This window comes from Saimiri boliviensis, chromosome 10, assembly GCF_048565385.1.
Source record: "Saimiri boliviensis isolate mSaiBol1 chromosome 10, mSaiBol1.pri, whole genome shotgun sequence".
Lineage (NCBI taxonomy): Eukaryota > Metazoa > Chordata > Mammalia > Primates > Cebidae > Saimiri > Saimiri boliviensis.
This window is the reverse complement of record NC_133458.1, coordinates 57,249,818-57,274,068: the sequence shown is the minus strand read 5'-3', so window position 1 is coordinate 57,274,068 and position 24,251 is coordinate 57,249,818. Positions and strand designations below refer to the sequence as shown.

The window sequence follows — 24,251 nt, the reverse complement described above, 5'->3', positions numbered from 1 at the left end:
ATATACATATATATGTTTTTATTTATTATAACCAAAATATTTTAACATGTAACTATTATATTTTAAATTCTTAAAATCTCAAAATCCACTGTGCATTTTATATTTACAGCACATTTCAAATCATACTAGCCACATTTTGAGTCCTTAACAGTTGCATGTGGCTAGAGGCTGCTATAGTCAACAACAAATCTACATACTATACATATCTAATGGTACAAAATAAGCATAAAATGAAGTGTTAACGCTAACATTGTGTGTGTTTTTTACAACGCCCCACCCCAACAGTGGAGTGGCACTTTTCTTTACAGTGAAGTTCATTTAGCACTCCTGCCACATCCACGTTTCTTATTTTTAGTCATTTTTTTTTTCATTTGCCCTGATGGCTGATTAATAGTTTTTGAAAAATATTTACTGAAGTTCTCTCACTAAATGGAACTTCAAATGCTTTGAAAGTGTATAGAAAAGTCATTTATTTAATTTCCTGAATTTTTGCTACAGGTATGATCCATGGCAAACATTGGATATATGAAGAAATAATTCGTTCACTCCTCCATGGACTTCTCAGATGAGTATCACTACTACAAACCCTCATGCCTTGGTCTCCAAGGTCTAATAGGCATATCTGTACTTTGCTTTTCCTGCAGGAGAATAAGCCTGATCTAACCATACCTTAAATCTAAGTTTATAGTTCTTTTTTTCCCAATTCTAACTTGGAATGCTCATTTTTTACATACATTTTTCACAGTCAGGTAAACATCTGACCTTGTTACTGTTTTCTCTCTTATTCTGACCAACTTATCAAAAAGTAGATGTTTCTGTCTTGCAACTTTGCTACCTCAGCTAGTAGCCCATGCTTAGATACGTTTTTTCTTTTGCAATTAGTTTTCTTTTATAAATGGTGTACAGATAAGTTAGAATTAAAAGAATAACGGATTTGGATGGTAACTACTTAAGTGTTTTTTGCTTTGTTTTTGTCTTTTTTTTTTTTTTTCTTTTCAGCATTTACTTATGTTGCCAGGTTGGCAGTTAATTAAGTAAGGTTTTTATAAAACAAATATTTCTCTGAGTCATGCAGTAAGGGCTAATTCCTTATGATTAATCTTCAGAAATCCCATCACATTGAACAGACATTGACTAAGCCTATATACAAATAGTGACTCTGAATTATGTCGTGGGGATATAAAGGCAAGTAAACACACACCCTCAACTTTCAGAACACTGTCGACATAATGGTGGGTTTGTGGGAAAGGGGGGTGGATTCACTGTGATGACGACAGAACAAATATTCTTACCTGTACCATTAATCATGTCACAATAACTTTCCCAATAGGAGAGATTCCTTAGGGAAAAAAAAAAAAAAACAGTAAACATTCTCATTTAAAGAACACCTTTCTTATATTACTTTTTCTATTATAATTCAGTACTTCTGTTAATATGATACATTCACATGTGACAAGTACTAAGTTTAAGAAATTTTCTAATTCTTTTAATGTTATGTTTGAACCTTTTATCCTATTACAAAGTACCTGATGCCATTAGGTGGCCAGATCATGAAATAAAAACTGCAAAGTGTTAATTAGAAATATCTTGGAATAAGAAAAAAATTGAAAACATTTATCAGAAACTTAGATTTCTACGTAGGGGAGAATTTTTTTCCAGTGGAATATATGAATTACTCAGTAATATAAGTGCTCAGAATGAATAGAAAGAAAGTGTTAAGTGGGTAACTGATGTAAGCTCAGTGTAGGGCAAGCAGAAGTGGGGAAGAAAGCAGCAGGTGTTTGGATCAGCAAACATTCAAAACATACAGATGGTTAATTTATATTCCTGCCCCTTCCCCCATTTAATTCTCACATGGACTTGCATTAAAGTAGCAAAGAGTTTATTAATTTATACTTTGGCATATAAATAAGCTATATTTATCTGAAAGTGATGAAAACAATATAGTTTCCCTGCATTCTCAACCACTTTCTGGTGATGGAGAAACTTATTTTCCACGCCTAACAAACAGTAACATATCAAGATAAGCCATTGCTTACTTTTTAAACAAAGTAAGTGGTGAATCGCAATCAGTCTTGCCATGATGAGTTAAATCAACCTTATCATAATCTCAAAGTAACATGAAATTCTTACTCTAATTAGGAGTGCTTAGCAACTCCCCTCCACATCCCTCTGTAATATTAATAGAGAGAAATGCTTGTTATTCCTCAATATAAAAAATCGCTATGATTTCCTCTTAAATGAATACTTGTTTTTTTCCCCGATTTTTCTGTAGAAATATGTAATGTGGACTCTTTTTCTTTTTCTTTTACTTTTTCTTCTAAAGTACTCTACTACTAATATTTAGCTGTTAAATGTAATTAATAGACTGTTTGAGGTAGGAGTTACTTATATTAATAAAAACATTTCATCTCTTTCAGTTTTGATCACCTTATTCTTTTTCAGAAATAACTGGTCTAAAACACTGTTGTTAACTTTAGGCAGAAGAAAGCTTGCTCCCTTGATATTTATTATGGTTCTTCCCAGTTTAAACATGTGACAAATTATAAATCCTTTAGATGAATAGGCTGGCTTATGAAGGTGATTTGTTATTTTACCATTTCAAAAGTGGCATATTCTTTATTTTCACATTTTGTATGTACATTGTAGAACTGTACTTGAAATATTCATTCAAGTTTTGCATTGATAAACATTAAAACAGTTGAGTTATTAATATGGAAAACTAAAGACTGTAGGGGGAATGTCATGAAAGCACTTGCTTGGATTCATTTAGCTTCCATCTTGGTAGCTATTTAGGTCATGCCATTGGAGTCTAAAATGTGATCTGCTCAATTTAAAAACGAAAAAAGTTTCTACCTACTAGGCAATCAGTTAATGTGTTGGGTTTTTTTTCCCCCCTTTTCATTTATGGTTATCTAATTGTAAGAATAATTGTACTGTAATGCTGGATATGTAGCAGAGATGAAAAAATAGTCCCTGTGGAGTTTTCTTTATGTAAAATAACCTGTGCAGAAAGGTAAACTAAACCATAAAGTAGAGCTGATAGTCCGCAGCTATGCACTGGTGTGAACGCACCAGTTGCCACAACTAAAGGGTTAATACCTAGTAGAACAGGAGTGTCCAGAGCTGAAATATAACTAGGTCTGTTCTATAGGTTCATGTCTCTGTCTTATAAGGTGTTAAATGAATACCATTCCTGCTTAAGAGTACCCTAGTAACACACATGCACGTTTTACCTGAATACTTACCTTTTACCTTTATAAGTGTCAATTATGGCAACTTTGCTTATGTCATCTTTTCCATTGAAAACTTTGTAAACTCCATCCGCAGTATTGTTGTACTGAAAAGATACGTATGGGAAAAACTTACAGAACAAGTCATTGTCAAAGTTATAAAATACATAACTCACTTTCACATTTCTCAATCACTGGTGACTCATGACTTGAAATATATCTGCAATACAGTTTTTAACTGGCCTTAGACATTTTTTGTGAGGCTCCTAGAAATAAGCACTAGATGGTGAGACAAAGAAGATACATATCAGAAGCTGACAAAATGTGAACTTTAGCACTCTTTGTCATAATTAAGCCAATAAGTGCATTTGGATCACTATTCTGACTGTGTTGAGGTGAGGGACGTTGAAGAAACCTGTAAGAACAATGATTTCTACAGGTTTTCTAAATGTTATGATCATTAATAAGTGGTCACTAAAATGATAAAATTAGCATCCAAAATTTAAAGCATTAGCCAAAGAGCTATGAGTATTGAATTAAAATGAGAATGCCTTTGATTCATTGTGACTTTATACATTCATATTTGATATGTAACCTTGTAATCCTAACAGTATCTAAAAGTAAAACAGTAACAGTGAACATAATATTCACATGTAGTGCCAAATGAAATTATAGTCAAACTTCCATTTCAATAGTTAGCTCATCCTATTTGTCAGTGTAATGAAATACACCATCAAATTCACATTTTCCTTAATCTTCCAGCTGCCATTTCATGACATTGTGAACTACTAAAAAATTCCTTTTTACCAATCTGATTAAAATGAAGTCTGTTAACTTGTCAATACTACTGAGATGTGTAAATCAAATTTGTAAGGGATCTGAAAAGGAGGAATGATGAGTATATTTAAAACAAAAATATGATATTAAACTTGATTACGTGAAAAGGGCAATAAAAGCCAAAAACAGTGCTCAAAGATTTACAGACTAGCTTACAAGCTAATTTAAAACAAACTGTGTATTTATAAATGAGTAGAAACCTGATTAAATCTGTTTTTTCAGATTTAAATTTAATGGTGAAATTCAGATAAATTTCCCAACCAGGAAAGCTGAAGCTATCATGAGAAGGGAACTTTTTTAAAAGGTAGGATATATATCTCCAGATCAGCAATAAGACTAATGAGCTAAATTATAAAATGATGCCTTGCCAATGCCATTGAATTAATTGAATTAAAATATTATAATAGTGTCATTCATATCTGGTACTTACAGGATAAAATAGACCAACTGTGGTACTAACAGGGTATGGAACCAAACTCAAAAACGGATCCTTATAGCCCCATAACAGTTCTTTCAAACTTCTGGTTTGGAACATGGAAGATTTTGACTTCTTAATAAGTGAATTGAGTACCACTTGAACAAATGCATTTTGATAGATATGGGCTGCAGCCTACAAAAAAAAAAAAAATTTAAGAATGCAATATTAGATTTTAACAAATACATGGACTGAAGACTAATATTGATCTTAATACAAAAGTTTTTAAAGCTTATCTTTACAATTACTGCCAAATCCTGCCAAAACTCAAAGTGCAATCTGTCTAATTCCTAGATGATTACTCCCCTGCCTCAGTACCAGCCACATGACGACGACATTCCAAGTTAAGCTCAGTTTCTTTAATGATACACTTAAAGTGGTCTTTTAAAATACCTAATGCATTAATGCACGTGGGGCTTAAAACCTGGATAATGGGTTGATAGGTGCAGCAAACCACCATGGCACATGTATACCTATGTAACAAACCTATACGTTCAGCACATGTGTCCCAGAACTTAAAAAAAAAAAAAAAAAAAAAAAAAAAAATGCCAGAAGTCTGGTCCCAAAGGCTCTGGAGCGGTAGGTGGCAGAAATGGCTCAGGAAACTGTTACAGGCATGTTCCTCATGACGGTAGGGTCCACATCTAACAGCACCAGGCTCTCTGCCAGGTACCTGACCAAAGGTGCAGATGGGATGCTGGCCACCAGTTCCAACAGGCCTCAGTACGGCAGCTCCAGGTGGAGACCCCGGTGTCCCAGGTCAGGGAGGACGAGGAGGACTTTAACGAGAACGACGAGGACCACTGACCTCCTCTACTTTAAATTCAGCTTCGGGGAAACGTTTAGGGAAAATCAACTTTTTTAAAAAAAAATATGGGTTTTCTGTTTCCTTTTGGCCTACTTCCAAGAAGATATTGGTAAGCTATTGAATTTAGGTGTCTACCTCCGATAAGCAAGGATTGTTTCACATAGGATTAGGACGTGCTGTGGATGTGTGGTTTGATACCAGCGTGCTCATGGAGAGCCTTCATACACTTTTTAGGATTTTGTGTTTTCATTTTCTATTTTTCTTTTAAATGCAGAGTTCATTTTTGCCCCTTAACAGTTTTTGCGGAGTTTGCTGAAGAAATTGTACTTCATACACATAAAACGCTCTCCTGTTGTGGATGGTGAGTACCAAATGCCATTTATTTGCCATGAGTTTGGACGGCACCCCTGCGGAAGACTGCGGAGTTTTACGTTTTTCCAGTGATGCGGTGTCCAGAGTCCCAAGCAACAGCTGAATTCGACTTTCAAAGCAGTACACACCATCAACCTTATTGACTTCATTTTCTCTTAAAATTACAGTGACTGTTGTGATTCCATCACGTTTATATACTCTTTTCTTTCCCCATTTTGCAGCAAGTTGCAAAGTGCTTTTGTTTGTTTTTGTTTTGTTTGGCTAAAGCTTATTCACACTGGTGCAGGTATAGAGACTGTCTGAAAAGCTTGGAATGGTTTATTGCTTATGTTAAAATTTGCCTGATTTCTTACAGGCAGCGTTTGTAAGTTTCTTAATTATATAGTTGTTTACATACTTATAAGTCTATCATTTAAAGACATAATGAAACGAATGTTATACTTGTTTCATAAGCATCTTTCTGTAATCTATTATAAAACTGAAATTAAATAATGTTTCAACAACAAAAAAAATAAAGTGGTCTTCTAATGCATTTGATTCTTATGATTCTGTCCCTTTCCAAATGACCGTATACCTCCATTCAAAATAATGATATAGGAATACATTTTTTTAACAATGGAAAAATAAGTAAAACCTAATAGTTCTAATGATAGGATTAATTACAGCAACTACTAGGGTATATTAAAATAAATAACGTTGTTTGTCTACTCACTGCCACAGCCAGATTGAGAACCGTGAAGTTGTCGTTTTCTGTTCCAACTGATAGTGAAGGCTCAAAGATGGCACCATTGGGCTGCAGGAAAGAGACTGTGTTGTTCTCGGGGTCCTGGGTTACATTTTCCTTGGCTAGATAACGAACTCTAAAGAAACAAAAGTAAACAGAATTCAAAACATTTGTCATATGTTAACATTAGATCTCAAATTTCAGGCCAGGCGCGGTGGCTCACGCCTGTAATCCTAGCACTTTGGGAGGCCAAGGTGGGTGGATCACCTGAGGTCAGGAGTTCAAGATCTCAAATGTCATTCATTCAACAAATAATTTTTGTACATATAGAATATAGCAGATATATGTAAGCAATGGTGTTTAAATGATAAATCAGCCAGGGTCTCTAGCAAACTAATCAGAAGGGGTCTTAAACTGTCAAACTGGAAATTAGAATAGGGAGAACGAATATTGTTATAACGAAAACAACACATTGGAAAACACAAAACAGATCCAGATTTAGATTGGTCAAGGTAGAGGTGAGGGTTAACCCCAAAGTACCACCTTAACTAAGTCCACATAAGTGGTCTTTGTAACAAATAAAAGTTTAGTTAGGTAAAGTAGGGCGGATAGTAGCATGCATAGGAAAGAACACAATATATTTTGGGAAATGCAGATATTTGAGTGTGGTTGGATTACAGAGTAAGAGGTGAGGAGAATAGTAGGAATAAAGTAACTGAAATAAGCAAGATCCCTCAAACATAAAAGAATTGCATCTAATACCCAAATGACAGAATTTCTCCTGAAGGCAAGGAGGAAAAAGTACAGGGGCTTCCGCAGGGGAAAATTTAGAGCATATTTTCTTATATTAGAATTATCAAAATATATATATAGCCTATCCAGCACTGTTTTTTCCATCTTTTTCAGTACGTCAATGATAATTAGAAATAAGAGACTGTAATTTCCATTTTTAAGGGTTATAGAATAACCTCCCCAACACTCAAGTATATCGAATACTTTTGTTAATTCTAATCTCCTGACTCGAACATACCCAGGCTGCAAAGAACCAACTACATTTTATCAATGTAGTGAAGGGCGATTATTACCGGAAAAATACATTTCACAACTGGAAGATAAGTATTAAGAAATTAGATATACATCATAATTGCACTGTCATATTTGAATGTCTGTGAAGTGAGTAGATAGCCAAGGTAAAGACTTAAAAAATTGGACTGAATTTTTAAAAAACACATTTCATTTAATTACAATAAAAATGTAAATTCCTATAGGGTAGGGGTTTATAAGTGATTTGTATCTCTAAGCATTCCTGGTATAGAATGAGTTCTCAATAAATATATTTACTAAATACATGTGTCAGACATGTATTTAGTAAATATATCTTCTTTAAAAAGAGGATCCGCTGGGCGCGGTGGCTCAAGCCTGTAATCCCAGCACTTTGGGAGGCCGAGGTGGGTGGATCACAAGGTCAAGAGATCGAGACCATCCTGGTCAACATGGTGAAACCCTGTCTCTACGAAAAATACAAAAAATTAGCTGGGCATGGTGGCTTGTGCCAGTAATCCCAGCTACTCAGGAGGCTGAGGCAGGAGAATTGCCTGAACCCAGGAGGCGGAGATTGCGGTGAGCCGAGATCGCGCCATTGCACTCCAGCCTGGGTAACAAGAGTGAAACTCCGTCTCAAAAAAAAAAAAATAAATAAAATAAAAAGAGGATCCAAAGTTGTCTAGAAATATATTTTTAATATAATTTTATGAAAACTATTCTTGAAGTACTGCAGACATACAAAGAATATCAAAATCTGAAACAGCACTCAGGACAGTTGTATTTTAAATTAGTGTGCATATTACTAATATTTCAAATCAAAGTACTCTAATTTTCAGAAATATGCACATACATTAAAAAATAGCAAAATAATTGTCAACCAAATTCGTTACCTAAAGTGTACTTACAACATTATACCAGTAGATGGCAGTCACTAAAAGAAAAATCCTTAAAACTGAGCCCTGCCTTTAGAAAGTAGTTTTAAAAAGGGAACATAATACTGATTTTTTTCTTTAAAAGTTAGATTGTATGGAAGTTTTGGAATGTGTTTGTAAGGCCAAGGGAAGTAATTTATTTTATACTTTTCTCAAGGTTACTTTCTTTATATTCTTTCCAAAGCAAAGTAACTTTAAAAATGAATTATGGGTCTAAGAATATTCTGAAGGAATTACAGCATCTTCATAGAAATGATCTAGGTAGAAACATACGTAAAATCTCAACCCAAGCAATTTCATGCTTTGATTCAGGTCGTATCTTGTCAAAGTGTCATCAAGCCGCCTTTAGCAGCCATTGGCCAAGTAAAGCCTGTGGTTCTGCTTGAGGGAGGACATTCTCACATACTTCCAATGCCAGAGGGACTTAGGGTATAATTAACCATGAAAAAGCATGTTTTAGCTCAACACAAACACTGTCAAAGTATTGACTTTTTTCTAAAAGGTACTGGTTGTTTTTCCATTATTTAAGGCATTCAGGCAAACAATAAAAGACTGTTTTGGTGACATCATGAGACAAGATAACCTGTAGTTACTCAGGAATCCCTTTAAAATTGTCACAGAAAGAGCTGTTTCTGGATTATAAAATTTAGCTGTAAATGCAACTTTTCTTCTCCAACCTTTCCTCCATTGCCTCTCTAAGCAAATCAAGAATATCTAACATATCCCCTTTTTGTCCCTTAGAGAAATAGGTTAAAGGCTCTAAGAATAAAATGTATATTAGCTGCCAACTACCAGAGGAGAACTATTTCAATGATATGGTCTCTCATATCCCAAGTAATATATCGCTGGGCATGGTGGCTCACACTTGTAATCCCGGCACTTTGCAAGGCCAAGGCACGTGGATTGCTTGAGCCCAAGAGTTTGAGGCCAGCCTGGGCAACATGGTGAAACCTTGTCTCTACCAAAAAAAAAAAAACAAAAATAAAATGAAACAAACCCCATAAAAATTAGCTGGGCATAGTGGCATGTGCCTGTGGTCCCAGCTCCTCGGGGGGGCTGAGGTAGCAGGATCACTTGAGCTGGGAGGCTGAGGTTTCAGTGAGCTGAGATAGTACCATTGCACTGTAGCATGGGTGACAGAGCAAGACCTTGACTCAAAAAATAAATCAAAAATAAAAGTGAAAAATATGACCTCCCTCAAATAAAAACACAAAACAAAAAATGATGAGTTCTCAAATTCTACTAATTATTTTCTTTCCTCACATTTACTCAGTTCACTTAGGTTCTATTTCTTAAACAATTATGCTGAGACTCTCCTTAGGTCATATATGCATTCTAGATTTTCAGAGGTAGATATACCTATGTATATATACACATATATATACACCTATGAAAATATATTAGGTATACCGAATAACATTCTTCACAAGATATATGTATAGACTCTTGCTAATAATATAAAAACTTTAAGACCATGAAAAAAATTCTCTAAGATTTTTTTTTATAGCAACAAAAACAGTCTTCATTGACAAAATCATGATTGTCACAGAAGTGCATGGAGACAGGAGATTCAGGTAAAACTGCTAAGACAGGACACGTACCAAGGCCCTCTGTGACTTATATGTCACGTGCTATGGTAGTAGGCACCACCCTCACCATGCCTGTTATTTCATTTTATTTTGGGTGTCAGTTTTCAATCTGGAAGCATAGTAATGCTTTGGAGAGGAAGGAAAATTATACAATCATTGAATAACCAAAACAGGTAAGATACTAAAACCACAAATTAAAAGAAATCATTAGAAATATAAAATTTTGTGATAAGAACTAATCATGATGCACAACTAGTTGTGATTCTTCCTAAAGAAAAATACACACTTAGGTAACAAATTCTATAGCAGAACATAACTATGTTTCCATAAGGATACCATAAATATATCCCTAATCCTTGGTTAAGGTGGTGTTTTTAGCACCTCAATCACCCCCTTTGTTCCCCTTTTTAGTGAAAAAGACATAGAGTCTATAATCAAAACAGGAGAAAATGTATATAAAAATTCAAGAGTTACCAGTACCTACATCTGTGTGAACAGGGACAAGTGACCTCACATCCATTGGGTCAGGCATGTTTCATTCACAAAATGACAGATTCTGGCTGATCATTTCCTCTAGTTCTAATATTCTAAGATTCTGTTCAAAAGTGTTAAACAATTAGGGAAGACAGATGAAAGATATAAAATATTCAGTCTCCACACTAGAGAAAATATAAGAAACTACTAGATCAATGTAAACATCCCTATGACCTAGAAGTTAATTTGAATATAAGTCTTCAGTAGGTACCGCAGTTAGATAAAATGAATTTAGCACTGTGGTTCTTGGAATTGTGTATCTGAATCACCCAGGGTTTGTGAAACTCTGAAGTGGGCCTGAACTCAAGAATCTTTCATTCGTTTGGTCTGGGGTGGGGTGTGGGAATTTGCATGTTCCCAATTCCCTGTTTATGCTGATGCAGCTGTCCCAGCACTTTGCTGTGGCCCAGCTATACTCTGAGAACTGCTGTTAAAATATGCTTTAACTTTTAAGATGTGAAAACATTTTTTTGCTCAGCAGGAATATTTCCAAGTTGTTGAGAATACACGCCACAATAATAAAACGCTAACTTCATAAACATAGGAAATTTATTTGATACTGGTAAGTTTATAATAAAAATCTGTATGTCTTTCCTATATCCTGGCTAATAAATATTTGGATAATGTAAATATCCCATTTATTCAAAATGTCTTATTAAATTCTTAGATTAGGATTCTATACAAATAGGAAAAATATTTTAAGGTGTATTATTGATAAGAAAATAGTAAGTACATTTCAATACAATGGCATTTGTCAAGCAGAAGACTTCTCAGCAATACATGTTCAAGATAAGAGTGCCTCGTATTTGTGGGGATTCACTCACCTGTATGTATAAGGACCTTTTTGCTCAACTTTAATGTTGCTGCTGTTCATCATCACTTCCTGTGGATTTTGCACATCAAAGACCCAAAACTGTCTGTAAACTTCTGTGCCTGTTTTAACCCAATTTTTAAAAGCAATTGTACCTTCTTCAAGGACAACTTCCTACGAAAAAGAAAATAAGTTTTGGTTATGTCTTTGTAGTACGTACAGGCACTCTGGGAGACTGTTTATAGCCTTGAGTCAGCCAGAATAAAAGGATAAAGCACGAGTACCTCGTTCATGAGAACCTTTACAACCTTGCCATACACTTGCAGCAGAAACGTTTTCAGCAAATTGTTATTACAGCAGCCTTTTTAGCCTTTTACCAAGAGAATCAGGGTGTAATACTGAAGACATGACTATTGATTTTAAGGCAAACTTAAGAGCGACCCTTTGGCAAGCTTTAGAGTGACCCTTTGAAAATATTGCAACAGTCAGTAACACAATTTATTAAGCAATTTTTCCGAAGTTCAAAAAAGTTCTTACTGAGTTAAACATTAACTTCTCTGCCCCTAAGTTAGATCGATGAAACAAAACACAAAACTGAGTGAAAAAGCTAGTGGTATTGGAAGCTTTTCCTTTAAGAGTTGGACCCTTCAGGAGATGATACTTAACACTGTTAAGAAAATAAAAAGATCTATATGAAAAACACAAACTTGACATCTCATCTTAAATATCCTGCTCAATCTGGCTTCCCTAATTTTTTTTTTTTTTTTTTGAGACAGAGTCTTGCTCTGTCACCCAGACTGGAGTACAGTGGTACAATCTAGGCTCATTGCAGCCTCAACCTCTCAGACTCAGGTGACCCTCCCACCTCAGCCTCCAGAGTAGCTGGGACTACAGGTGTGTGCCACCATGCCCAGCAGTTTTTGTAGTTTTAGTAGAAACATGGTTTTACCATATTGGCTGATCTTGAACTCCTGAGCTGAAGCAATCCACCTGACCTGGCCTCCCAAAAGGATGGAATTACAGGTGTGAGCCACTGCACCCAGCCCCTAACTTTCTATATATTTGCAACAACCCATTAGCACACGTTTTCAAAAATTACAACAGCCTAACTCATCATTATCAGGTTGCAGTTTTTAAAGAAAAAAAAAAAAAGGCCAAGGAAGCTATCCTATTACTCCTTTGTGAAATCCACTAAAAATCACTGATGCCTTTTTGCTAAAAATAGACAAGTGGAAAATATACCAGTAAGCGAATTTAAAATACTGTATTAGGAACTTGACTTCTTGCTTTAGGAGCTTTGAGACTGGGTAGAGAGTCACCAAGCCTCCCCAGGGTCAATTTCACTATTAGTAAAATCAGGGAGTTAATATAAATATTCTTCCAGTTGCCTTCCAGCTTTCAGTCTCTGAGCCAGAAGTCTATTATGCTCTAGGACATAGTGCAAACAAAGGTGATTTTGAAGCCGACAGTATTTCCAATGAAGTTTTGGGAAGAATGCCCAGGTTAAAGAGCTCCAACTTAACCTGAGTGTGCTAGAGGAAGAGGAATACAACTATTTCATGGAAAATGAACCTAAAGAGAACCATGACCACAGGAACATTCTGACCTATTTGTTTCCTTCACCTGGAAACATCACTTCACAGAATGACAGATTAGCAAAGGACAATGAACATTATCACATTTTCCAGTAGAGCACACTGAGGCTCTGAGAGCTAGGTGGCTGGCCGAAGGACAGCCTAGGCAAACAGTACCTGACCCTTAGACGAGTCCTCCTTTACCTCATGCTATTACTTTTTTTTTTTTTCTTATCACCCTCTGCGCTTAGTTGGTAGAAGTCAAATTAAGTTTTATGTCGTCAAGATATTTTCTGTATTGCTCAATGCAGAGAAAAACAGAATTCCTTAGAGAAGAACTGGGCACCACGTTGAAATGGAATTACAAAATCCTATGCTGCTGTGATCCACTTATAAATGGGTACATCAGACCTGCTAGAGTGATCGAATCTTTATTACTTTTTTTTACAACAAATTGTCCTTGAAAAACTTACTTGCTCCCAAAAAGGCTTATTTCCACACTAAGCCTAATAGTAAGACAAAATTGCTTAAAGTATTATGGATATTCTTCTAAATGTAAATATGTTTGATAAGGATGTTGAAGCTCAAAGCTAAATAGAAGCTGAAAATGGTTAATTTCTCCATTTCAAGAGATTAAAGAAAGGAGAACACAGAAACGCACAAATTATTTCCTTCCACTATGAGAACCTTAGTGCTCAAAAATCTTAACCTGTTATTTATCGAGTGCCTCTTAAGGTACATATTAGATTTGTATAAGTAATTACGGTCTTTGCAATTTTGATGACAAAACTCGAAATGACTTTTGCACCAACCTAATATCTCTTAAGAAACTCAATAAAGTATTATAGAATTGAAGAGTCTGCGACAGAATGTGCCTGACAGAACTGAATGCCTTCCTAACTCTACAATGAGTGTGCATCTAAACAAAAGACATTGTACATGTATGAGACCTTTTTTCTAAAGGCCATAAATCACTTTTTCATTGAAAGATATCTCCAGCAACATATAAGGCAAAGGAGAAACACAAAGGGTTCAAATGAGTGCATTGGATTATCAACTGTTAGAATCAGGACCATCTAACCCCAACCGTTTTTTTTTCTTTAGAGGTGAAAATTGGATCCTAGAGAAAAGAGATATCTGATTCAATGTTATGTGACAAAATTACCAGCAGATGATAGAGAAATCAGGTCCTTCCACTTCAGTTTTGTATAGTTTACATAACACCAGGATTTGTTTAGAGACATAGAGAAAGATATTGAAGTGGAAGGACCTCATTTCTCTATTGAAGTGGAAGTCAAGGTAGAAATACAATGCTTCTGATGCTGCCACTACTATATGGAGTGTAGCCACTCCTTGAGTACCAAGACTATGTCACAAGACACAAAAGATGTTATGTCCTTTGTAAACTTAAAAGAACTTGATTTTAAATTTGATTTGGACTGTCTAGCCTATTTTGCAAATATTTTACTAAATTTGAAGTACAAAGCTGAAAAGTATACACACAGAAAAAGTAATATAATTTAAGGTTTTCTCACTTGGCTAATATGTACCTAAGTATTTGTCCCTGACTATCCAGCACCAATAACAAGAGGATTTCAGCCTGGTAACTCTCACGTAGCATGGTCTACAGCTGGGTTGAAAGCACTAACCTTGAAACTTCTGTTCTGCTACATTAAGTTGAAAACAGATGTTTGTTGGGACCGTAATATCCTATATGTGGTCACATACTCACTTGAATACTGTTTCATGCAACGGCAATAATCATCTACATGACTGACAACTTTAATTATTAAAATGCCCTTGATATCTTACTATGCATGGAGTAGAGTACCAATGTAAAAAACATCATGTTTCACTTTTCAAGGACTTTACAAGGTACTACCAAGAGACAGAAGTATGTTTAGAAGATTTTAATCTATGAGTTATTTTCTTACTTTATCCCCACCATAACAAAGTATAGTGGCTTCTTCCCTAAAGCACAGACTGTAGCGGCCAACAGTGAAGTTAGATACTATGAGTTTGATCACTTAATAATTATCATCATCATCATTTAAGTTTGAGCAGGTTATTTAATTTATTTGGACCTCAGTTTCCTTATCTGTGAAATTTTAACAGTAATATTGATTGAATCATATAAACTTTGTATTTTTTAAAGTAAAAAAAAGTTGAATTTTGACATTTTCATATGGCTTAAATATTTATCCTCATAGGTTGTTATGGGGATTAATAAATGTGAGCACTTAGAACTGTGTTAGCACAAACTAGACATTCAATAAACATCAGCTAATAGTATTTCACAAATTCTATCCATCCTTTCAAGGAAGAATTCTCATTCCATTTACTTCCCATTTTGCTTTAATTGCTTGGTTCACAGCATTTACTAAGCCAGTCATGTGCCAATAACTTATGTAATATCCTGTGACAATTATTTTTCTGCTATTTAATCATTTTAATATTTCTCTTACAAGTAAAAACTTCCTTAAAAACCAGAAGCATACTAAAAATAGCTTCTATCATACCCACTCACTGTCTACCATTTGCTTGTAACTGGGCCTAAAGAGAATCATTTCCCCATGTTTAAATAAATTCTCATGTTTCTGCATTGTGTAAGTATGTGTAAGTTGAGAAGAGAATGAATCAGAATTTTAGCGACAATTGTGCTGAGAATCTGAAAAAGGCTTTACTTTCAGACCATCATCGTCACCTAAACCCCAAAATAACATCTGGTGAAATATATTGGAGTAGTAAGCTTTAATATGTTTCTGAAACCCAGAAATTAGCCTCCAAGAATTTATGTAAGTATCTAAAATGGAAGATTTTGTGTTTGGCATGAAAAGTAAACTATGTTGATATTAAATTAGACTAGAGAAAGAAATGTATATATGCTTATCTGCTATCTCTTGAAACATTGTCTTTAAGTAACATTTGTTATTACAGCTATATACATAGTGTTTAATTCATTTTTTATATTGCTATTTTAATTTAAATATTTTGGGTTGTTTCTTGTTTTCATGTTATTAAATATAAAACAAACTTTACCATCTTTAAAAACTAATATTTCAGTCATTTCTTTTTGAGCTTTTAAATACTATGAAAAAGTTCAAATTATTTTATTATATCTGGTAATACTGGAAGTATACATTATGAAGTTAATATAAACAAATTATATAATTAAAATATGGACTATTAATTTAAAAATATTTTTGTGTGAGTGTGTGTCTGTGTGTGTGTGTGTGTGAGACAGGGTCTCACTTTGTCACCCAGGCTAGAGTGCAGAGGTGTGATCTTAGCTCACTGCAGCCTCAACCTTCTGGGTTTAAGTGATCTTTCCGCCTCAGCCCTACAAAAGCTAGGACTACAGGCATGTGCCGCCATGCCCAAGTAATTTTTTTGTATTTTTTATAGAGATGGGGTTTGCCATATTGCCCAGGCTGGTCTCAAACTCCGGAGCTCAAGTGATCCACCCGTCTCAGCCTCGCAAACTAGTAGGATTACAGGCCTGTGCCACCTTGCACAGCTAAGTATAGCCATTTTAATGAATCACTATTTCAATTTATTTTGTCTGAAGTCATTTCTTACAAGCTATGGAAAGATCATTGTTTTCAAGAATGGGAGAAGGAAATAATGGTATAATTGAATGATGATATTTAATATTAGTTCTTTAATAGAAACAAAGAATCCTGTAATTCCTTTTTGGTGTTCTATAGTTTCATGGGGAAATTAAATTAAAATTTATTTAAATTTTAATTTTTTTCTTCCAACTTTTATTTTAGGTTCAGAGGTACCTGTGCAAGTCTGTTATACAGGTAAATTGTGTGTCGTGAAGGTTTGGTGTACGGATTATTTCATCATGCAGGTAATAAGCATAGTACCTGTTACACAGGTAAATTGTGTGTCAAGGAGGTTTGGTGTATGGATTATTTCATCATGCGGTAATAAGCACAGTACGCGATAGGTAGTTTTTTAATCCTCTCCCTTCTCCCCGGCCCGGCATCAATTAGCCCCAGGTGTCTATCCTTCCCTTCTTTATGGCCACGCGTGTTCAATATTTACCTCCTACTTATGAGAACCTGCAGTATTTGGTTTTCTGTTCCTGCATTAACTTGCTTAGCATACAACTACCTGCGTAATGTTATACAACGTTCACTAAACATTTTAACATGGGACATGATTGTCACATGATAAATCATCTTTTGTAAATGGTGGCAGAATTTCGACCCTTTTCCAAAGTGTTTTAGTAGTTTCTGCACTCATGGCAGCTCTTGCTATTGACTTTGAGAAAAGACGTGCTGTGGTGATGGTGCTGTTCTTCCCGTGAGTTCTGGCCTCTTATTAACTCCTAGCATTGTATTCTTTTGTTTCTATTTCTTCATATAAGATCATTATTTTCTAAGGCCGGGCGCGGTGGCTCAAGCCTGTAATCCCAGCACTTTGGGAGGCCGAGGCGGGTGAATCACAAGGTCAAGAGATCGAGACCATCCCGGTCAACATAGTGAAACCCCGTCTCTACTAAAAATACAAAAAAATTAGCTGGGCATGGTGGCACGTGCCTGTAATCCCAGCTACTCAGGAGGCTGAGGCAGGAGAATTGCTTGAACCCAGGAGGCGGAGGTTGCGGTGAGCCGAGATCGTGCCATTGCACTCCAGCCTGGGTAACAAGAGCGAAACTCTGTCTCAAAAAAAAAAAAAAAAAAAAAAAATCATTATTTTCTATTTTTGTCTTCTTGTCTCTGAATTATATAAAAATTCTCTAGTAATTCTTCTGCTTTTCCTCTCTCCATTCATACTCTAAAAGTAAATCTATTGTTTAGTTTTATTTGCAATCTCTATAGCAATGATCAAATCTATTTGCACTCTGACCTGTGAAACACAGATTGATGTTCATAACAAATCACCTATCATTTCCTAAGGTATATACATAACTTCTATCAATAACTCACTGGACATATTGAGTTTGATGCTTTTACTCCTCTCTCTAATCTGTCTCTCCAAGCTTCCATTGCATCCTATTATCAATCAGGTTTCTTTCTATATACTCAACCGCATCAGACCAATGTGCCTTTTGTTATATAATGTGCAGATTAGGCAAAGATCTTTCTAAAAGGAAATCTTATATTCTCCTTGAAAGTGGTCATATCCTACACAGTATTTTGTTCGGTTTTCTGTGTCTGGTATCTTCACTTTGCAACGTTTCTGCTGTAGAATGTTGTACAAGCCTAGGTTTTTCATCCAGCCTCTTCCTACAGATTGCTTGTTTGGAGAATGATTTCTTTTCCTATTGGCTGGGTGAGTTGGCAAGTTGATTTAAGGACTTGCACCTGTAAAATGGGTACGGTAAGAGCAACCCTGTCGCAGATGTTTTTGAAGATTAAGTGAACTACTATATAGGAAACTCTTAGTAACAACTAAATGTTAGCCATTTAATCTCTACATGCAGGTTTTATTACATCCTACACTTACTGAAAAACATATACTGACTATTATTGTGTATCACATTATCAGTTAATTTATTTTTCTGCCTGATGTTCTAAGCTTGCTTCCTAACTCCAACCCCACATTACCTTCTAATCTTCTGTTAATCCAGTACTCTGGGCATATTCTCTGCCTTCTCCTTCCATCATTACTGCATTTGGTTGCATTTTCACAGGATGTTTCATAAAATCAGTCCTTTGATATGGTTACTGCAGTTGTTTGGGACTTTTAAAATTCTACACTTCTTTAAAATCTGAATCAAGTCCTACCTTTTTCCTGAAGTTTCTTGAATACTCAGAGATTTCTCTTTCAAAGTATTATAGCATTTACTTTTCCAATTCAATTCTAGAGTCCCATAGGTCTGTTTTTTATTATAATATACCTTCCCCTGGTTATAGCTTAAAGTAGTTGAGAATATTTATGTTATTCTCTTAGTCCTTATACAAAAGCACATTTTGATGTCAGAAAACTTACTTTCTCATGGTTCATGATTATGAGCATAAATATTAAAGAATGAACTTAAAATAAACGCTAGCACCTCACATGCTATCCAAAAGAATCTACATATACTAGTTTTGTTGCATGACAAAGAATTAAATGATCAGTACTAAGCTATTGACCATTAATTATGTATCAGCAAAAAAAAAAATGTCTAAATTGCTGTGCATTAGAACATTATTGTGATTTTTTTTTAATCTGGAAAACTTTTCCAAATGATGTTAGAGTCTGTATGTTAACACAGACACTGATCTTGTCCTTTCTCTGCATAAGATCTGGGTGAGAACACAGTTTATAGAGTAGGAAGGAGGTCTGATCAATGGCCACTCCATGTCACTATTAGTTAAGCCCCACACCTCACTGTTACCTGTCTGCTTCCACTGGCCTATATCAAAAATACTATAAAGAAAACTAAGAATTCCAAGACAGGGGATACTAGTTAATTTATATATATATATTTTCAGTTAAATGCATGTGACTGAAGTACTGCAACATGTTAGCAATAAACACAATACAGTCAGCCCTCTGTATTCATGGATTTCACATCTGCAGAGTCAACCAACCGTGGATAAAAAATATTAAAAGTAGTAATAATATAGCAATACAAATTTAATAAAAATTAAATTCCTGATGTTTTCCATTGTGTACTATGCTACTGACCCTTTGTATAGGTCGCTGCCATCCTAACCAGGTAAAGAGTTGACGGCAGCATTCATGTTTTATTTGGCCACTATTATGTTTAATAAAATGAACATTTATGCCTTCAGGCAGGAAACACACACTCTAGTTCATAGTAGTCCCTGTTCTTCCATTTATGTTGTTCTCGGCACCTTAAATTTTGTTTAACCCCTATATCCAAACTCTTGAAGCCATTTGAATTGGGTATCCTTGATTTAGAACTTCAGTGGATCTGCTGACCCTTATTCTCTTCTTCCCTCTATCAATCAAAGTTTCTGATGAGTGAGTATGTAGCTAATTCAAGCAAACTAGGGTGGGAAATGAATTCTAGATTGTTGTGCAAAGCCCATCTATTCAGTCATTCTGTGTTTTCACACTACAATCAATTTGTTATGTACTGAGATATGTTCTACATATTTCTGAAAGTATTTTCCAAGGTCCAAATGTGAAGCTTCATAGATTGGAAATATTTATGAGCTAATGAGATTATTACACATACTATAAAGAATAGTGGATTATTAAACAGTATATTATCAAATAAGTTTGCCTAACAGTTTAATAAGGATTTCTGTTTCAATATGAAATACATTACACACACACACACACACACACACACACACACACCGAGTTTTACTTTTCTCAGTATTAACTAAAGTGCAACTTCTTTTATAAGTGTGCTTTTACAACATATACTCACTTACTTCCTATTCAAAAGCATGCCAACATGCTCTTTGGGCATAATTTAAAACAATTATTTCTATTAACATGCATACCTAACATGCATCCAAATTCTGTTAAAAGCTGTAGACAGCTTTTAACAGAATTTGGATATTTGTATTTAACAATGGAGTCATGTTTAATATACATTATGCTTATAACATTTCACATATAGTCTCATCATAGCATTCCAGTGGTTCATAACGACCTTCACGTCAAAGATACAAAATTAGCAATTACCATGAAATATAAAGCAGGTAAATAGAAAGCAAAAAAGAGAAGATAGAATGCATCAAAATGACAAGATGTATTCCTTAGAGTACTTGTACCTTTTTAATTGTCTTCTCAATGAGCAAGTCTCCAACTGGCATTAGAATACCTCCTAACACAGCCAGGACGGCACCAACGACAGCCCCAGTGATGAGCCCACAGTTCCGATCACAGCCCATTTTTCTTGTTCAGGAGATGAATTCGTGTTAAGCACCTGTTTCTTGCAAACTCCTGGATATGATTAAGGTGTTTTCTACAACGTCTGGTTCTATCTTTAGAAAGAGATCATAAAACAGAAGCTTAAATATCAGTACAAAAAGATCAAAGTACAAAGAAAACACCCACTGAAACAGATCATTTTGCCAGTTACAAATAAACAAATGCTTTTCTTTTTGTTTCACCAAAGTGACTTCCTTGGTCCACCTCCCTTTTCTTGCTCCTATTTGCCTACCAGTGGCAGAACTAAGAATGTCATATTTGAATTTCTTCAAAATCCTCCTTTTTTCTTTCTACCCATGATTAACATATTGAAATTTTACCTAAGGAGAACTCTCACTCTCATCTCTCTTCCCTCAGTTTCAGCAACTTAGTTGCATCCTCACTCTTTATCTGGGTTCTCCACCAACCTTCCACACCCTCTGGAGTTCTCCTGCAAACTCAATGTGGGTTGACTGATATGTTCTCCATTTAAATGCTAAGCAAGTATGGGAACAGATGTTTTATTTACTATACCTTATTCACAAATCAACAGCAAGACATGAATTTTACAGGAAATGAACTGATGAGTCTCAGAAAGAATCAATTCTTCTAATCATTTGAAAGCTATCTGTTAAAATAAAAAAAAAAGCATGGGTAAATAGAAAATAATACATTTTCAGAAAATTGATACTGGGACACTCTAATATGATTGTAATTATAACAACTGTTAAAAGAAAGTCTAATTTTCATGAATACTGAGTTCAGGCCTGAATTGCTTTTCCTAAAAACTGTTTAAAACATGGAATTATTTTAAATAAGTGTGTCTTATTTATTTTATTATTAATGACTTTTGGATAGACTACAGGTGTAAAGAATTTGATGAAAATATAAAATGTAGAAGATGTTTTGTTTCAACAAAGGCATTGTTTTCTTACTAATCTCAAATAACTTTTTCCCTACCTATTCAACTACAATATAGTTTATTTTGTCATTTGCAGTTGATTCATGCTAAGTCTGTTAAAATCAAGTAGTTTGTGTTAGTATATATTTGTCAGTTTTATTTTTAGTAACTTCATATAGTATGTGGTCATTATATAAAGACTGGGAGAATACAATGTGTGAAATGAGTGGATTCTATTGTATATATGCTGCCGAAGCGAGCACTGAGTGGATTCTATTGTAATAATAAGAATTAATTTTGATCAGTATTTGGAAACACATATTAATGGGGTTGTTGTGTCATTTATACATAATCAGAATGTGCTTTATGGCTTAGAAAAAAATCATTCTCTACTTTGAAATGCTCATGGTGAAAAAACAAACATACATGCCAGCAGAATGAAGGCTACAGCCAAAAAAGGCACATAGTTGTCAGGATACTGTTGTCAACATTGTAAGTTTATTAATAATTGTGGTTTGTTATGATTTCCCTCCACAGCTCTATTGCAACAGATGTACCACTCTTATGATTTTATTAGTATTTACTTCCACTTTAATAATCATATACCTTTTCAAAAATATTACTTGTAGATCTAAGAAAATTAAAAATTACATTTTCCCCAAAAATGTAGAAAGAAATTTTGCAATATTTTTTCTTGGCAGTTTTATTATTTATATATGTTCCCTTACCATTTGAGATTTTTCTTGCCGACTCCCTTATACATAATATACTTTCCAGTATCAACCATAGGATGCAATAAACTTTATCTACATCAAGGTCTTGGTGATTAAGAAGATTGAATAGTTCACTGGTTTCAAGTTGTTTTTTTCTCCAATGTGAAGGGAAGGCATGTGAGTCTAAACAAATGATTTGTTTTTCCTGTGGAATTTTGTGTCTTAGTGAGCAAGTAGGGCTGGATTTTTATTAATTGTTCAGGGGTGGAGTGGTAACAATAGCTTTCTCTGTCCTTGGAAATCATGTACCATGCTACCTCATATGGCTTTGTCCATGGCTGTCATAATGCAGTGGAACGAGTAATTTAATACTGGTAATCAGGACTGAATATTGTCAAATAGAATTTCCTTTGCAATGCATAAATGCAAAGCACTTGAAACTTTTCTCAAAACCATTTTTTTAAGCAAACATAGTAATTGCTTGTATGCTGTGAACTGGTCATCAGATTTAAGGTAGCTTATGAAGTACATAATACTTTACTGAATTCCCATGTCATAGACCATCTCCAGCTATTTTCTGCAAGTTATACTTGAAGCAATTAAAATACAGGAATCCACACTGGTTCAACTGAGATTAGGGAACAAGATTAAACTAAAGACTGATTCATCACTGTCTTGCTAAATGAAAATAGGCAAGCCACTTAATCTCTCTACACCTCAATTTCCTCATGTGTAAAATGAGATGCTAAAATGAGATGAGCAGCTTTTAATTTACACAGCTGAACCAGTTTTTCAATTCTTACATGAAGTCCATTATGTAAAAATGACTGATTACACAACAGTGGTTGGAACCCAGAGACTCTGTTTCCTAACTTGGTCTTCCTATTCCTACCTGACACTCTCTATTCTCACTGTTAGGAAGCTCTAGGAGAACCTCTGTAGAAACCCACAGCCTTATGAGCACATAAAAAAAAAAAATGCAGCAGGAAACCCCCAGTGTCATACTCCAGATTTGTGAATATAGTATGAATCTATTTAAAACATATGTAACTCAAAGATTAAGTTATCTCTCTAGGAAAGTTATTTTATGTTCCACATAAACTTCACTCAAAATGACTCATTCAATATTAATGTCATTTGCAACTCTGACAAATGTGATACAACATGATTGAAAAGTATAAATCTATGGCTGTTAGAATAGCTATATATGCATATATTTGCCCTTCTTCAGATTCTATGCCGCAACCTAGTTGTGAATCTATCTGGCTTTTTCCAAAATCATTCTTCTCTATTCAAGTAGCTCCATGCACTACAGAGAAAAGCTTCTGCAAGGGGTAAAGAGTTCTGACAGTAATCACCGGAGAACCCAGGGAGTAGTGCATGCTCTCCAATGCCTCCCTCTCTAGACCTGAAACTAATTATGATGACTTCTATGGACTCTGAGCCCAGATATGCTGAGCAATGGGCAGGCCTGGGTACTACCTAGCTCTGCTGTGAACTTGAGACAGAAGTGAGATAGTGTACACATCCCCACTGCTGTAAAGTCACATACACAAGAAAACAGAAGTATCAAGTCATTTATTCTGTTGAATTCTATGTTTAGACAGTTCTGAATCTAACCTCAGTTTGGATGGCATATAAGCAAAATTACAAGTATTAATCCAACAGAACTTCGTCCATGTGCTAATATTTTGAATAAAGAGCTAGACAGAGACAGAAACTGAAATTGTCCACTTGTTCAAATTCTCAACTGATTGATTCCCTCTTATTAAGTTTATACCTTTTCCCTGAGAATAGGCAAAATAGGTGACACTAGTTGGGTTCATTTATTATCACTCAGTGCCCTGACACCACGAATAATGAAGTGTTGT

General features: G+C 35.0%; 1 protein-coding gene across 2 annotated transcripts in view; it reads right to left on the bottom strand.

Annotated features, from left to right (window-relative positions):
• The window catches only part of CD36 (CD36 molecule (CD36 blood group)), a 51,205-nt gene that overhangs the window by 7,943 nt on the left and 19,011 nt on the right, over nt 1–24,251 (bottom strand). The window contains exons 2-8 of one of the 2 annotated variants that reach the window (XM_010344788.2): nt 21,301–21,394; nt 20,628–20,840; nt 11,373–11,533; nt 6,438–6,585; nt 4,501–4,680; nt 3,249–3,340; nt 1,293–1,339 (exon numbers count right to left, since the gene is read on the bottom strand). In XM_010344788.2, coding sequence (XP_010343090.1) covers nt 1,293–1,339; nt 3,249–3,340; nt 4,501–4,680; nt 6,438–6,585; nt 11,373–11,533; nt 20,628–20,747 — 748 coding nt within the window. In that variant the 5' untranslated portion in view covers nt 20,748–20,840; nt 21,301–21,394. The remainder of the gene's footprint in view (nt 1–1,292; nt 1,340–3,248; nt 3,341–4,500; nt 4,681–6,437; nt 6,586–11,372; nt 11,534–20,627; nt 20,841–21,300; nt 21,395–24,251) is intronic. The other variant, XM_074379322.1, reaches the window with a different exon arrangement.